The 16,042-nt window shown below is 47.4% G+C and overlaps 2 protein-coding genes across 3 annotated transcripts in view; both read right to left on the reverse strand.

Annotated features, from left to right (window-relative positions):
* Positions 1-2,979, reverse strand: part of LOC122397978 (general transcriptional corepressor trfA) — a 127,912-nt gene extending 124,933 nt beyond the window's left edge. Inside the window, exon 1 of the mRNA XM_043397515.1 lies at positions 1,763-2,979. Coding sequence (XP_043253450.1) covers positions 1,763-2,874 — 1,112 coding nt within the window. The 5' untranslated portion in view covers positions 2,875-2,979. The remainder of the gene's footprint in view (positions 1-1,762) is intronic.
* Positions 2,980-3,535: 556 nt separating this feature from the next.
* Positions 3,536-15,688, reverse strand: LOC122398033 (bestrophin-4-like). Of its 2 annotated transcripts, XM_043397625.1 has the most exons (10): positions 15,494-15,688; positions 12,391-13,127; positions 9,129-9,449; positions 8,273-8,606; positions 7,777-8,007; positions 7,358-7,659; positions 6,643-6,672; positions 6,321-6,541; positions 5,752-6,022; positions 3,536-5,676 (listed from the first exon to the last, which is right to left on the reverse strand). In XM_043397625.1, exons 2-10 carry the CDS (start codon positions 12,459-12,461, stop codon positions 5,322-5,324), a joined length of 2,136 nt encoding a protein of 711 aa, XP_043253560.1. In that variant the 5' UTR covers positions 12,462-13,127; positions 15,494-15,688; the 3' UTR covers positions 3,536-5,321. The 2 variants fall into 2 exon arrangements, with proteins under 2 accessions (XP_043253560.1, XP_043253559.1); XM_043397624.1 differs by lacking the exon at positions 6,643-6,672.
* Between the last annotated feature and the right edge of the window lie 354 nt (positions 15,689-16,042).

The following is a 16,042-nucleotide window of genomic DNA, read 5'->3' on the forward strand; positions in this document are numbered from 1 at the left end:
CGAGAAAAGTCGGAAAGTTACGAGGCACCATTTCGGTACACGGAATTCGAACTTGGTTTACGTTCCACCATTTCGATGTTCGCGAAATACGAACCGATCGGAACGTCGATTACAATTTTTACGTTCGTGTGCTATAAAGCAACGCGGAACAGAGGGTTCCGGAATTCTAGGCACCAAACATTTTCTAAATATTAGTTTTGAGCTAGTTGTCGGCCTAACCTTGATTCAAAAGTCGTCCCGTTTCCGCGTCCAAGATCGAAACCGTTGGCGAACGTGCGTTTCCAGTTCGTAAATCGATTAAACTTTGCTCGCGTTTGTATAAAAAATTTCCGAGCACAAATAAGCACGATTTTAATTTTAAATTACGCGATAACTAAAGAAACCACCGCGATAAGAAGCACGGATTCACGGTCGCCTATAAATGCCGCGACCGTTCCGAGCGAAATCTCGATTTATTACTGAAAACATAAACAAAATTGATCCCCGACGAGGCATACTCGGGCAGAGATCAACCATTAATTGTTGACACGCTGAACTCTCGAGATATCGATCGTGCTATGGTATAAATTCGAAGTCGCGCATCAAAATGTGCAGGCGTGGGCACGCAATCTGCAAAACTATTTTATAAACGATCGATTCTCGTATCTTCCGTGACTCGTCGCGATTCGATCAAGTTTGCAATCTTAAAACTAATCTCGCGAGTGGAAAACTGAAAGAATAGCAAAAAGAAATACGTATTTATGTAAAAAATATTTAAATTTTCCTCGTGTATTACTGATTAATATGCCCCCCCGCCGAACGAACGTTTTCAATAATAAATAACACGTGGACGGGAGAAACGGAATAACTGAAGAGTCGAGCGTTTGACAAATCGATGCTTGCAACGGGGGTAAGTAAATTTTCGAAAATATCGAGTAACGCTCTTGCGATTCGAAATGTTCCAAAATAGGAAGCGCGCTGGAAGTAAAATGTTGTTCGACTATGCGGATAGCAACCGAATCGAGAAAGGAACGTGGCTGAATCTAGTGCGATAAGTTCGTGTAGGGCGAGGGCCAGACGTAGGGAAGGGCGAGAGAGAGAAGAGCGAGGGTCACGGAGGTAAAGGGGGAAGAGAGGAAGAAGGAGAGAGAGCGAGTTGGCAGCATCTACGGACCTATAAACACGACGCGCACACAGATCGAACGCAGCCACGGTTGTCGGTCTCGTAACCGCGGTACAACGACCCCTGGCCTGCCGTCGAACGCGCCTTCGCGCTAATTACGATACCCCAAGTATCGTGCCGGCCTCGGAAAACGCGGCCCCGTCTTCGCTTGGTCGACGGCTGCATCGACAACGGGGGTATTCACCGACCCGATCCCCCGAAACTATCGCGTTCCTCGGTCGAATATACAGGTGGCTCCTCCCGGCGAGCCGGAGCGAAATATAGCCGAGAAAAAAGGACTGCCGCGAACAAAACGACTGTTGGAACGTAAACACTGGAAATACGTGCGAACCGAACGATGCTTTTTCTTTCGAATTTTGCGGAACAACGACAAAGAAACGCGTCCCGGAAACGAAAACGGGAATAAAAATGTGAAAAATATTCGTGAATCGGGAGTAAAACGCATGTACACCAGGGGGCAGGGGGGGGTTCTAGTTTTTCTCCGCTCCGTCTCTTCCTCTTCTTCGTCTTCGTCTCTTTCGTCCTTCGTCCGCCTCCGCCTCCGCCTCCGCCTCCTTGAGGCGTTCCGCAAACGACAGAAGCTATCTCGCTCTCACTCACCTGTCAGAACTCTCGGAGCTGTCGTATCGATCGGTGCACCGCTTCTTCCCACAAGGGCCGACGAGGGTGTCCTCGGCCGTCCTAACCTGTCCCTTGAAAGGGCTGCCCTGATGCCTAGCGGCGACGAGGCCATTTGCAGTAACACCAGCGGCATTAGAAGCAGAAACAGCGGCGGCGGCAGCAGCACCACTACCACTACCATCACTACTACCATCACTAGCAATGCCGTCCGTCTTTCGTGAGTCGTCGTCGTCGTCGACCACTCTCTCGATCTCGGTGTTATCGCATCCAAGACAATTCACTTTCTGTAACGCGTTTCCGTCGTCGTCGTCGTCCTCGTCGTCGTCGTCGTTCGCGTCGTCCACGCGGCGGCCGCGACGGTCGTTCGGTTCGGTCGCGCGATCGTTCGTAGCATTCGCGTCGTGAAACACGGACCTAGACCGCCGACCGTCGGCTGTGGAGGCGGCATTGTCACCGCGCGACGCGTTGCCACCACCGGTCATCGCGGCACCCTCGCCACCACTGCTCCGATTATTATTATTATTACTACCACCGTTACAGCTCTCACCGTTCTTCACCGTCTTTGTTACATCGATACGAACACCGGCACGGCACTTCTTCGAACCACCGTTCTCATCCGCCAACGTATCCTCGTCGTCCTCGTCCTCGTCGTAATCCTCGCGGTTCGTTGACGCGAACGAAATAACGCGCATCGTGTCGAGACCGACACCGTTCACACTCTCGTTTTTACTAAAACGCTCGTTACCGTCGACGACGTCCTCGTTCTCCTCGCGATCGCGACGATGATAATGGTGATGATGGTTATTGTTGTTGTTATTGTTACCGTTATTCACATGCCGACGATTATGATGAGGATGGGCATGATTATTACGACGGGGGGGACGATGTTGATGTTGTTGATGCAGTCGATGATAAGGATTACTCTCGTGCACCGAAGCGTCTTCGTGGATGCGTCTCGCGGTATCCTGACCCGTGCCCAACAACGTTATCGAGGACGGGGCGTCCTGACGTTTGTATCGCTCCCTCGTTAAACGAAAATCACTGTCCCCCAGGTCGGTGGCCGCGTCGTCCGCGGACGGACCGTCTGCCATCTTGTAAACGAACGCACTACTGCCTGGCAGAGGTCCTATGGCACGAGCACGGGCCGCGCCACCGCTAGCTCGCTTCTACGGCCCGGCACGGCTCACTTAACCCCTCTTTTCTTCACCGTACAAAACCTCCGCCACCTCTCGCCGACGGCTACCCACTGACGATGGCCCCCACTCTCCCTGCTGCCGACGCCTGCACGCGAAACAGAACGAAGACTCACGATCTCGCCCGAACACCCTCGACCCTGCACGAATCCCGTCCCTTTTCACGATCGTGACATCTCTCGCGACATCTAGCGACCGTCGCGGTAACTATCTTTGCCGCGAGGCGATTCAAACGAACGAAAATACTAATTTTCTAAACGATGCTCGACTATTTATCTATTAAACGTTTCTTGCATTAACGGATCTCCGTAAATATTCAAACAATGTTCTTCGGTCGTAAACCTGATGGATGAGGGAGACATATTACAGAAATACGTACAAAACCAATAAATACAAGGATAATCCGATACAACTAAGCGATAAAATTTCAAAAATTGGAATATTTCTAAATATTAGAAGACCGGAAGGCAATTTTATTTAGCGGGAACCGAATGGAATTGGATGTCGTCGCGACGTGAACGCCGAAATTATTACCAACACCGTATTTGAAAGTCACTCGTGTTTATTCAGAAGAAATTAACATTTCTGATAGACATTCCGAGAAGGTAGTCCAATACCGTAATACTGTTAAACGAATTGCTGAACCATGAGCACCATAAGATTTATCCACGCCCCTGGAATGTAATTCCAAAATGAAAGACAAAATGTCTAACGTGAACTATACACAGGCAGTAAACGAGTGTCAATTAGGCTATGCAATTGTACGCTCATGTGAAGCATACGCATACGATGTACACTATAGAAGTGTACGTTTCAGAATTCTTAGAATGTTTATTTCGTCTATTATTCGTAGTATAAAATTTACTGACGTGCGATGGCGTTTCAAGTTTATCCTAAACTTTCGCTTGTCTTGCACATTGCGTACCGATTCGCAATTACGCTACATTCGTTGAAAGTAATTGAATAATCGTAAGTACAAGTAACATAAATACAAATGTAAGAGAACTATCAAATTAACTTTATCCTGTAAATGTGCGATCGTTTTATCGACTTTGTTCTCAGCCTAAATTCCTTTACGATTCCTGGAATGTGCGTGCACGAACGCGTTGCTCCGAAGAGAGCACGTTTATTCTTCGTTTTTTTTTTAAACGTAACATCGAAGTAGTAGAAATTTGAGTTATTTAACGATACGAGTAAGTCAAGTACCAGATACAGGCGGGCACAACGCAGGCACTTTTAATATACTTTCGTCGATTCGTAACCACAAAAAGTATAATGGTCGTTGCTTATATTTAACAAATTAGATTCGTTCGAAAATTCCTCGACGAACTATTTCACACGTACCGATCGATGTAAGACGATTTTCGTATTATTTTAAAACGAAATTAATTAAATAAAACTGTGTTCCAATAACGTTACCTGTTAAGTTATCCGCTAATATCTACATTCCCTCGTTTTTTATACCGATAGTTACGGAATATAAAAAACGAAAATTATTGCTCGTGAAACGTTACAATTGAGCCTATTATTTACAAGTTTTCGTAAATTTAGAATCGATTCAAGTTGCATTACTCGCTAAACGTAGATGTGTAAAATTGAATTCCCTCAAGGCGTCGATCGATGGCAACGTTCCCCGCGATTATTGTCACATTATAGACACGTAGAATTTTATGCGATAGCTATGCCGGTATATACAGCGAATCCATCGTTTCAGCGATAATTACTTTCGCGCTTGCACCTGTATGTTACAAACTTAATCTTTGGACATCGCGTGCAATATTTGAACAACCTTTCAACGGACGGCCGTCAGGCTCCAGTATTAAAGAAGCTGTAGAAGTTGTACAGAGTGCGAATCGTTCTGCTCGTTTTGCCCGAGCGTAGAATAAATTTCCAATGCGTGTAAAATCGTAGTAGCAAAGTGTTCCACTAAGCACGACTCGCGTAATCCTATCTTTAAATCCATATTTTTATTAGAGAAAGCCAGGCATCGTGCTTCCGTTGACGGAATGTTTTACAAACTACTTCTACAGGCACTATAACTTTTTTCCCCCTAATCAATTTCGATTCTATTTGAACTCGGGTTCGTGCAATTTCAAAGCCTTTCGCAAATGTCTATCGTCAGCTGCGTCGTTCGGTCCACCTATTACTTTCATTTTAGTAAAAAGTTCGTATGTACAGAAAATGTTTGAATCGATTTTTGACAATTGTAAAGTTGCGTCAAAACTCGTATACTATCGTCGACCGTTCGACCGGTCGTTAGTCTTTCTATTTAAATATCCTGGCGCGGAGGGGCCCGAGGGGAACTTGGAAAACTAAACCTCGAAGTACAACCATCGAAAATTTTGCTAAAGACGACCGCTCTCGACCGCCTTCTCCTCCCCATCTATTTGCACCATGGATAACCGCGACGCGTTCGCCAGTTCCGACAGCAAAAGGTGCTCCGTGTCCAGGGGACTCCTCGATTGTCCACCGATCAAATTATTTTGCCCGCTGGAGCTCCTGGCCAATCGTCTTACCACCCTGTCCCGTCTTTGCTTCTCCCGTTCCGTCTTCAGCTTCGTGAACTCGTCGTCGGAATTTACGCTCGCGCATGAAGAGCTACGAGTGCTGATAAGGTCGTCCGCGATTACGCTTCCGACGTAGCTGATGGCTGGCTCGTAAGCGATGCTGGAACGCGCCGATTGCGTGGTTCGTTCCGCCCTGAAATCCCAACAATTTCCACGTATCATTTATGAAAACGTTCGGAATCGAAACGCCATCGGGACGAATGTTAACCTTGGTCCAGTCACGTATCTCCTGTCGTTGACGCTACCATTCCCGCTGCCTTCTTCCAATATGCCACCTGTCACGGGGGCACTGATCGAGAACAACTCCCCGTTACGCGAGTGCTCCGACCCGGGAACAGCGACTGGTGCACTAGGAGGCGGTGGTCCCGGGGAGAATATACTCTGCACGTGAGGCCTCTTGTCCGACTTCATCGACGTCAGGGTCATCTGCTCGTCCGCCTCTTCCTTTATCACTCCTATCCTCATCGAACCACCTCCGACTGTTGACAATCGAATTCACAGAAAATATCGTTTACGGAAACGTTTGGTGATCTTTTGGTCTTTAGCTAGTTAACCCCTTAACGTTCATGCTCGAGTCTGACTGCTTTGAAAAACGATATTTGTTTAATCTAATGGTTTAAGGGATGATAATATTTGTTTCCCTTCAAATTATACGTTGAATACAACATTGTAATTAAGAAAAACCGCATTTTTAGAAACAAATCCAATAAAGAAAACTGATCATTCTTGGTTAACCCGAAAAATATGAGCGTTAAGGGGTTAAATAAGTCGACGTACCAACTGCTCGATTTTGCAAGGAGGCGGCGGAGCTGGAGGCGGCTAGTCTTGCGGGCGTTTTGGTGCCGCTGTTCAGCCCGCCATCCGGTCTGTCCTCCTTGCTGAACAATCGTTTCAGCACGCTGGTCACGCTGTTCACTCTCGTCAATGAACCACCCAGGTTGCTGGGCGTGGAGCCCCCGCTCAAAGTGCGATCACGATTGCTCACTCTGCTGGCGCTCCTACAAATAAACATACACTTCCCGTTCCATAAAAAACGGCCCTCGAACGACGCTTCGTTTTGTAACTGGAACGAGGACCGTTGGAAAAGCAAACGTATTACCTCGCTATTTTGACACTTTCGGTAGCGCTCCTGGATCATGCGTTAAAAGCGTAAGTGCGTAAGAAAAGTTTTAGTACGGTATACACTGACGATACATCTGCACCTCGTGCTTCAACAAGCTCCGCGATTGCTATTGATCGATCAGCTTTCGGGGTAAACGAAATCATATTTTAAGTTGCTTCACAGATAATCAGAGGAAATTAATTTAAGATATTTGGAAAATAGTTGATTCAGATGGGGCAACTGTTTTAAATGTTTTAACGAATTATAGACTATAACTTACAGAATGTAATTAGCAACTTTCATAACTGTTGATCAAGCCGCTTACAAGCGATCCCATTCGATTTTATTATTAGTACAAATGTAAATTATATGCAAAATTTACTGTTGTTGGGTAACGAAGACTGTTTTGCAAACACAGGGAATTGAATAATTATGTAAAGTCGTAAGGGTTGAAGTTTCCAGATTACAATTGTATCGAAGCCCTGTAAAGTTTCGCAACTTTTAATTACTGGTATCCCAACAAACCCACTCAGACGTCTCTGAATCTCTTTTTGAATCCGCTGGATCAAAAGCTGAACTTTTACCGCCCTCTAATTATCAAGAAATGTTAAACTGTTCGATCGATAATAATAGCGGAGCTTCCGAGAAAAAAAAAAAACCCGCGTCGCGTGAGCGTAAAGCGTTCGTAATGTTACGCTGCTCGAGAACCAACCTTGACATTTTTCCCGTGGCCGTGAAATGTATACCGGACGCGGCGTCGTCAGCCGTGTCGTCTGGCCGGAATTTCTGTTGATAATTCCCCGCCATTTCGTCGATCCTAACAGAAGATGGTTGAAGCTCTTGCTGCGCCGCGGACAATTGAATCCCGGCCGTGGACGGCTGCGGGTGTTCCTCGCGGAAGGCCTGCGAGGCAGCCGTGTACGGAAGCTCCGTAGGAAAGACTTCGTCCCAATATTGATCGCGAATCAATTCCGGATGCTCGTGGTGCATCTCGTCGACGATTAGGTAGCTCACCTTCCAAACAGGAACACGCGGTATATACACCGAGACGCCTCAAAACGCGCCGTCAACGACGTTCTTTCCCCGCCTCGCGAGGGTAATAATTGTTCAACGATTGCAAAGACGTTTTACTTGCAAATTCCGGTCGATTATCCAGTTCACTTCGAAGTCGTCGTCGTCCTCGCCGAACGGATTGATTAGAGTCTCGGCGACCTTCAGCCAGCCCATGTAGAAAAAGAACTGGAGCGTCGTGAATACTGGAAAATAGAGATCGATCTTCGACGTGGACGTGGACGAATTCTGCACCCACTGGCGACCCATCACGCTCGTCAAGAAGTACGTGTACACGGCCAACGTTACCACCTGCGAAAAGAACGATTCAACGAGCCTCGATTTTATTCGAACAAAATTCTTCCGTTGGCCTCGCGGTTTAAAAAAAAGTGGTCGCAATATCTTTGGCGCGTTACGGGAATTTGTGTTGCGCCGTGGTCTACGGTATCGGCGATCCGCATACATTTGATCGTTATCTGGCACTGGTTGCAAGGTTGGGCGAATTCTTGCTCCCCGAATGGGAATAAAAATTCGTCTCGAGAGAGCGAATTCCGTTTGCACGTAGCGCGGCGCTCACCTGAGTGTAAACCAGAGGCACGCTGATGGTATCGTAGTGCATGAGGTTGCCGCAGAGGCCGCGAAACTTGTTCAGCTCGTCGATCAACGTCTTCACCGCGAAATCGTCGCGGATTCGACCTTCCTTCCTGGCACGTGTCACGATGCTCGACGCCCAGACGATCGGCAGCCAGTGCTTGCTAGGCTTCGGGAACTTCGAGTTCAGGCTCTGAAATATCACCAGCTCGTTCTCCAGCAGCAAACCGGTGTCCACGAAATGCTCCAACGTGGGGAACCGTTTCTTCACGCGGGGCGAGATCATCGCCAGGACCAGGGTCAGGCAGACGCATACGTATCTGAAACGGCACGACTCGATCTTTGCCTCGAGAACAGAGTATTCTCTCAGACAAACTGCTTCACGATATCGAGCCAAACTCGTGATCCATTAACCCTTTGCACTCCGTATTATATTTCGATCTTGTTATCCAGCAGCTCCCAAAGCTTTTAAGTGTTTTGTTTGAAATTTACCTGTTAAAATATCTGTTTTATTTACACTGTTGTTGTATTTTGTAACTTTCGAGTGTACGATATCTCTTTGGTTTCGACTTGAAAAAATGTCATAGAATTATTTGATCAAAATTTACATCGAATCACTACTCGACATAGCGAGTGCAAAGGGTTAGTGGACACGCGTTGACTTAACAAATAACAACTTGTTCGTTTCGATCAAGACGGTTCAGCAGCTGCTTCGGTATAAATTCGCAGTTACGGGAATATCGAATATATTATGTAACTTTGCGTGTTATTTGTTGGAACAACTATCGTATAAAGAGCAGTAACAATTAAAATTGCATTAACCGAGGTTCCACGGTATGTACCTGACGATGGTTCGACGCATCAATCGACCTCTCTCGTCGTTCCCGTGGATAGTGGCCGACACGAAGACGGCGATGGAGTCCGGCCACGGTATCACCATGTATTGATTCCACCATCGGGTCATAACGATGCTGACATAGAAACCAAGGACGAAAGACAACGGTATTAGGTCGCTGTACTCGTTGCAGTACGCTACCACGGCCTCGAAAATCTTCTTCTGATCGTCGTCGAGCAACAGACGATAGATGCTCGACAACGAGTAGTATATGAAGAGGAAAAGGGCCAGGTCCAGCCAGACGAGCTTGTATATGCTTGCCCGCCATCTGAAAATAGAATATAATGAGGGAAACGATTTAGATAAAACCGACTAGAAACGTCGTTCGTGGTATGTTTTTTTCAACGGTGGAAACCACGATAACGTTACTTAACTCTTATCGATCGATCGTATCGATCCGAGCGTCTACGATGCTTCGCTGATAAGTCGATCGACAAGATCCGTCGCGATAAACATGTGCAGGATACTTTTAAATAACTCGAATCCAAAAATAACGGCTTGATCGCGCAATATCGGCCAAGCTGATTAACGCAAGGTGTTGATTCACGGAAATAAGAATAAAGATGTCTACGCAAACAGTATATCGGGTTTCGACTCGTAGGTTCTCGGAATACTTTCCCCGATACCGGAAACGAGTACACGGACACCTGTAATATTTCTTTCCGCTCGACGAGCTCCGTGCACGCTTCTTTGATTTACCTTTTCGCGTTTATCATTTACTCATTAAGAAATGAAGTGTTCGATGAAAATTGATAAAAGATACGCAACGGAAAAAATCTAATTATCGCAATATTACAGGAAACAATCGCTGGCTACATGTCGCTACTCAAGATTCGAACGAATCTGACACCCGATAAAGTATTTATCTTTTTACAGTACGATTTAAATTCTGTGTAGCGTTCGCGGAAAAGTACAGGGAGTTGTGAAACTTGGAACGAACAAGTTACGACTCCTCGTTGCACAAGGAGAGATTAACGAACAAATCCCAAGATTTCGGGGAATTTCGTTGTACTCCTTCGAGCTGCAAAAGCATCGACGGAAAGCGTCTTTGAGCGCTCGAGCCGTATCTGGGTTAGATACGGGTCCGTCGATGATTGTGACGCGGGTACCAGAAAAATGATACCCGAATACATAGTGTCGTTCGAGGAACGCGTGACGCGTGGCCACGTAATTACAAAGAGCATTGGATGGATTCCAAAGCCGGTTACGAGATTTCTTTCCTGTCTCGAGATTTTCTCGAGCACCCGGCGGCTGCGAGCACACTCAGGCCCGCAAAGTATTTTATAATTAAATCGTCCCTGATGGCGACGCAGGATCGCACAATTCCCCATTGTTCTTCGCGCACGCCTGTCGCATGAAACCGCGGTTCTGTCTCGAAAGAGATACGATCGATCGCGAGAGACCCCGACCGCGTTAAAATTTACTCGTTCGTGAAAACAGTAAAGCATAAATTGATTGGTAAAAAAAATACTTTGAGAGCGGATCTTCTATATTGCCTTCTTGGTACTGTGCTCCACGACGATATCGTCAGGGACGAGGAAAAATCAAGAAAAGGAGATGGAAGAAGGCAATCGACACGCGTGCAATTTAAGAGTTACGGGGATAATAATAGAAAGGTCAGCGACCCGGAAGTCCACTGTCGCGGATTAGCAATGCCAAAACGAGGAAATAATTTCCACAGGCAACGAGACGTCGCGAACGACCGTGGGATTTTCACCGTCGGCAGAGATAGGATTCGAGAGACTCGCGAATATTGTAAACACGAGCTCGTCGCGCGAAACGAACAAAACCCTTGATGAATTATTGCTCGGCTAATAAATACGTCAAGTACGGGGAAAATTGGTGACACGATCCGCGTGTGTACTCGTTTACACGATGCTCGATAGCGGCCTCCTCGTGCCAGGCCTTCGAACGATCGCATACTTCGAGCCTCTCCGTATCCTTCGCTGACACGTGACGCACACTTGTCAACGGAATTCTTCCGCGATCGTGGAGTAACATGACGAAACTGTTCAGAATACCATTCAACAAGCTTCTCGGAGCAATTATACCTAATTACATCTTACAGTGCGTCGAATCATCGATTCTTTCAGGGGAGTACAATTCATCATTTTCAGCCGTAACAACGACTCCGAGAAATCTCTTGTTTACTCGCTAATGAATGCTGCATGGCCGAACCACCGTAACGAGAATTATCTAAGCGATTTTGTATACATCGTTGACTAGATTTTTCGAGCGACGATCGAGGCAAAATCATTAGCAACGAGGTAACACGTTCTTATCAGTCACCGTTAAGTTAATCTATTTTTTACGATTAATTGTACTCTGAGAAGGGGCAACATGTTGTATATTCGTTGCCAGATGGCTGCTGATAAATGTATTAGCTAACTGTCGAAATAATCGACCTCCGGACGATGCTAGAACCTGTCAAATTCTAGGCTGTGTAAATTTTAGCCTTATCGGAAACGCTAATAAATTCCATCAACTCTTCCTCCCATGTTTCCAAACCCGGCACGAATTATGTAATTTATCGAGGACACGATTATGCTCTCGGAGCTCGAGTCGCGGAGATGTGGGCGCGTCACTTGCGAGTAACAGCTCTTTACGGACTCTTTTATTTTCATACCGTACGAACGAGAAGTTTAAAGCAGGGATTGATCGATGGTCTCCTGTTACGCGGATGGAAAGAGCTCCGTACAAATGGAGCTCTGCTTCCGACACTTTTGCGAGAAGCGAATCGAAGCCCTGGATTTGGCAAACAAGGCTACCCACGCGACTCGATTGTTACGATCGACCCTCTCCAGGTCGGATCGTTAGAATCTCTCTGGCTGACCTGCTGACCGACCCCAGTTGTTCGTGCGGCGACGCTAACCAGGTCATTGACCACGTAGTTTGGTTCTGCCCTCTTTATTATGACTCTCGAGGAATCAAACTTCTTGGAAAATTCAGGAATCTATCAACGTTCCGAGGAACATTTTATATCGATCGTTGGTAGATCGTATTAAAAATTCATTTATTTCTCGTCGTGCCTAAGCCTAATGTTTTGGTGTTCACGTGTCTACTGTCTCGTCTGTATACACAAAGGCATAGCAAACGAACGACTCTGTCGAAAGGAAAGAAAAGCGTTTTCAACGGGCCTGTCGAGCAAAGAATATTAATCGCGAGGAGCGTCACGGCGTTTGGTCGAGCCAAAACTGAGAAGCGCTTACCTTAGGAGTAATTTTAGAAAGCAACCGAGACCTTTGCAGGTAGCGACTTCGGCAGTGTAAGTGACCGTCATCTCTCAGGGAGCACCTGACGCGCGGCGAGGATCGACGATAGCCCCGGTTGCGGCTGCCTCAGCGTTTCTTGCCAGGTAGACCTCTTTCAGGAGTCATCTCTTCTGCCAGCGGTGCGTCGACATTCTCCTCTTCGGCTCGAATCCGAATCCGAATCCGACTCGACTCGACTGGACGGAACGATCGCGGCTAGATATTAATTAGTTCGCGGTTGGCCTTATCTCGGGCTTCTTCTCTCTCGACGATACACGGACAGATGAGAAGTCTGCGAAGGTCATCCTCGTCGCGTCTCGCACGAGGTCTCCGTCTCACTCTCTGTCCTAGGATTACGTAATTGTCGGTGCACTCGCTCGAAACGAGCCGCGCCGCGCTCAATGAACGCCGATCTCTTCCGTTTGATTTGGCTTTCGCGCCGTTACTCGGTGCCCCGCGTCGACTTCGACATCGATTCTCGAACCCGACTTCGATCTCGATCCTCTGGCGCGTGGAACGATTCCGCCCCACCGATGTCACGCACTTTCCTCGCGCTCGGAACCGGAAAACAGGCTGGTACCATTCGACGCTCGAAATTCTCGCAACAAGGAATCGTCCGCGCTGCTTCCGGTTTTCTTTTTCACTGCAAAGCTCCGTAGACTCGTGACCGTTTCGACGAGCTCCACAGGTGGGATCTGTAACGTCACCAGCGTCGTCGACTTCAATTAAATATTGACTCGCGCCCGGTGAATCACTGACGATGATCGAAGAGCGTAGACGATGTTTTGTAACCCTATTCGTCGATACGAATCTTATCTACGATCAGCGGAAATCACGGCTAGAAAGAACGCATCCGCGAGCCTTGCGGTTCTCTTACGCGCGCGATGCATTTTTATATCGTCCACGCGACATCATTGTCATTGAATCTTCGGGATGTTGATCGAGTAAAATTTCCCCCATTTCCGATATCTGAATGCAACAGTCGAAGCGTGTGCAACGCGGTCGCGAATACCGGGCAATATCGAAACCGCGTGGAATTTGAATATCGACACGACGGGAACGTGGATAATCTGGAACATCGCTCGATGCTCGAACCGCGAACTAAAACTGAATAGCATACGTTGAATGAGCATCGCGTACTACATCGTGCGTGCTCGAGGGCCGGGGACAAACGACGCCAAACGGTGCCAAATCGTCGAGCGTTTGTCGTCCGCTTTCTGTCTCGGTGCAATGACTCATTTTCGTTCTATATTTCACGGGCTATATGCAGTCCGCGGTTTCTAACCGCCATCGATAGGAACGCTTCGTCGTAATCGTGACAGTAAACTCGATTCGTAACCTTGCGAATGGATCGTTATCGCGTTACAGGCCACCCGTTATCGTACCACCGGCCTGCTCCACATTTGCGTTCTCAAACCTCTGTGTTAACTCGTCGCACGAGAAAACGGAGCAGGCTGTGCACCGACGACGCGCGTTACGAAATGCAAAAGTCCGAAATCCGAAATTTAGTTCGATACAAATCGAATTCGAGTCGAGACACGTCCTTTATTTACAACGTCACGTTCGCGCATTCTATGTACTGCGAGCGGTGGGTTTAAAATTGGAGCAAGTATCGTAGATGCTCGTAGAGATTGGAAAAAGACGATCAGTAGACAGTGGAGTAATAACCGCGACTTTTAACGTCCATGGAAAACCTACTGCAACGCGTTAGGGACTTTTATGCTCTTTCCTGCAGCCGGGCACGCGATGTCACGCATGGTTTTTCTGCGGTCGAGCGGCCGCGCAGCGGGAGATTTGCCTCGCGAACGCGGCAAAAAGACATTACGACTGAAATCATGTTCCTATCGATCCCACCTATCTCCTGATTCGACACAATTTTCCATGCTTTCGTTTAACTTAAATACCGCGTCTTGACATCGATTACTCGAGCGTCGTTAATCTACTTTGGACCTTTAACACTACAACTACCGACAGTTATAGCATACCTATTTATACCAAAGAAATTAAAACAATAGAAACGTACAATGCAATGGAAATAAGTGTATATTCGTACTCTTATAGAAAACTATGGTAAATTTTTTATCAGTTTTGTTAGAAATTACGAATAGGTAATTTTGACTGCTTTGGTAGTTCACGGTCCAATTTATCTCGAAAAAGCAACGTTGCATGCGTTTAGTTGGAAAGCTTGAATTTAAAATTCGCAGCGCGGTACGAATTCAAAGTTATACGCGCCGATAAACATAATTTTGTGTACGAGTCCTCTTATCGTGCGCCGTGTATTCATGACCGTCTAGCCCCGATTCAATGCCTCGGCATCAGACTCGACCATTATTTCCGACAAGGTTGCACGGAATTTCGCTTAAAAGAATTCGATTCGTTTCGTTGTATCACGCCGCTGATTCCCCCCCGCTGACAAATATTCGCTTCCGCGTCCGTGGTTTCGATCGTGAAAATCGCGGGGTCCGCGCGACTTTGTGACTCGACCGACCGCTAGAAAGTTTCTATTCGAAAAAAATGACACATTAACATCGACCTTGCACGCGAGTCGTTACCCAATGGTTCGGGTACGTTTGCGTCATGCACTTAACGCGTGGAACAACAAGTTATCGCTTAGCGAAGATCGAAACAACGAGGAGGGATCGCGTCCCTAACATTCGCGGCGAGCACGTGTGTGCAATCAGGGAGAAACCGGGATGACGCAGGGGAGAAAGCACGATGATCGCACGCGAACAGTGAATCAACGTATTCCTGCGTAATTTTCTACAAACACTTTCGACGCGTACGAAACAGCATCGAGGACTGTCTCCACGCCGCCCACAGTCGGGAAAGATCCTTCCGTTCAAACGTCATGAAACCCTAAACTCCAACTCACTGAGAGACCGACTGGACGATTGTCGAAAAAACGCGAAAACTCTATTGATCTGGTAAAACCGGTCCAGCGTGGTACGGACCGCAAATCCATTCAAAAAAAAAAAAAACGAAAAAAACTTCGGTACAGAGTTGTAGAGCGGCACGAAAATCTCGTGACAAAGGAGAACGGTGCACCGCGGGTCGAACGAACCTTTTCAAAACGATCGTGTCTCCTGTTTTGCGTCCCTCCGACCGGGGGTTTACGTTCAACGGGGCACGGTTTCACAGAATATTCGCGATGTCACAGCTGGTCGCGAGTCTCCCGAACGGGCACGATCGCGATCAAACCGAACGCGATGAATGAAGTCGAACGCAGAGAAACCGGCGACGATCCGTTCGGCGGAAGGAACACCGAGCATGGACTGAGAGAGAACCGTTGCCGCAGCACACCAAAAGATCCCCCGGTACTTCACCTACGGCCTTTCTATCCCATCCCCACCATCGTTCCGTGTTTCCGCATCGTACAGTGGTGCTCACCGCCAACCATTTCGAATCTACGCAAATCACTGGCACTGGTAACGGAGGGAGAAGGGGCACGGCCCCGCGGCAAAACCTCCCGCTCTTGAATCTTTGATGCGTTTGCGAACTGTTTAGAAATTCGTTTCGCCGTGGGTCGTCTACATTGTGCACAATCAGCGTGTCTGTGTCGCCGTATCGGAATGAATGGCTGGCATTGTGCGTCTGGCGGGGAAGGAAGCCT

This window comes from Colletes gigas, unplaced genomic scaffold (genome assembly GCF_013123115.1).
Source record: "Colletes gigas isolate AHSC1104 unplaced genomic scaffold, ASM1312311v1 Colletes_gigas_Sc00010, whole genome shotgun sequence".
In the NCBI taxonomy this organism is placed as follows: domain Eukaryota; kingdom Metazoa; phylum Arthropoda; class Insecta; order Hymenoptera; family Colletidae; genus Colletes; species Colletes gigas.

Coding starts and splice junctions, on each gene's coding strand:
- LOC122398033 (XM_043397625.1), bottom strand. CDS start 12,461: ATGACGGTCACTTACACTGCCGAAGTCGCTACCTGCAAAGGTCTCGGT. Junction 9,450..12,390: donor TTTCTAAAATTACTCCTAAG/GTAAGCGCTTCT, acceptor TTCTATTTTCAG/ATGGCGGGCAAGCATATACA. Junction 7,660..7,776: donor TAATCGACCGGAATTTGCAA/GTAAAACGTCTT, acceptor CCTGTTTGGAAG/GTGAGCTACCTAATCGTCGA.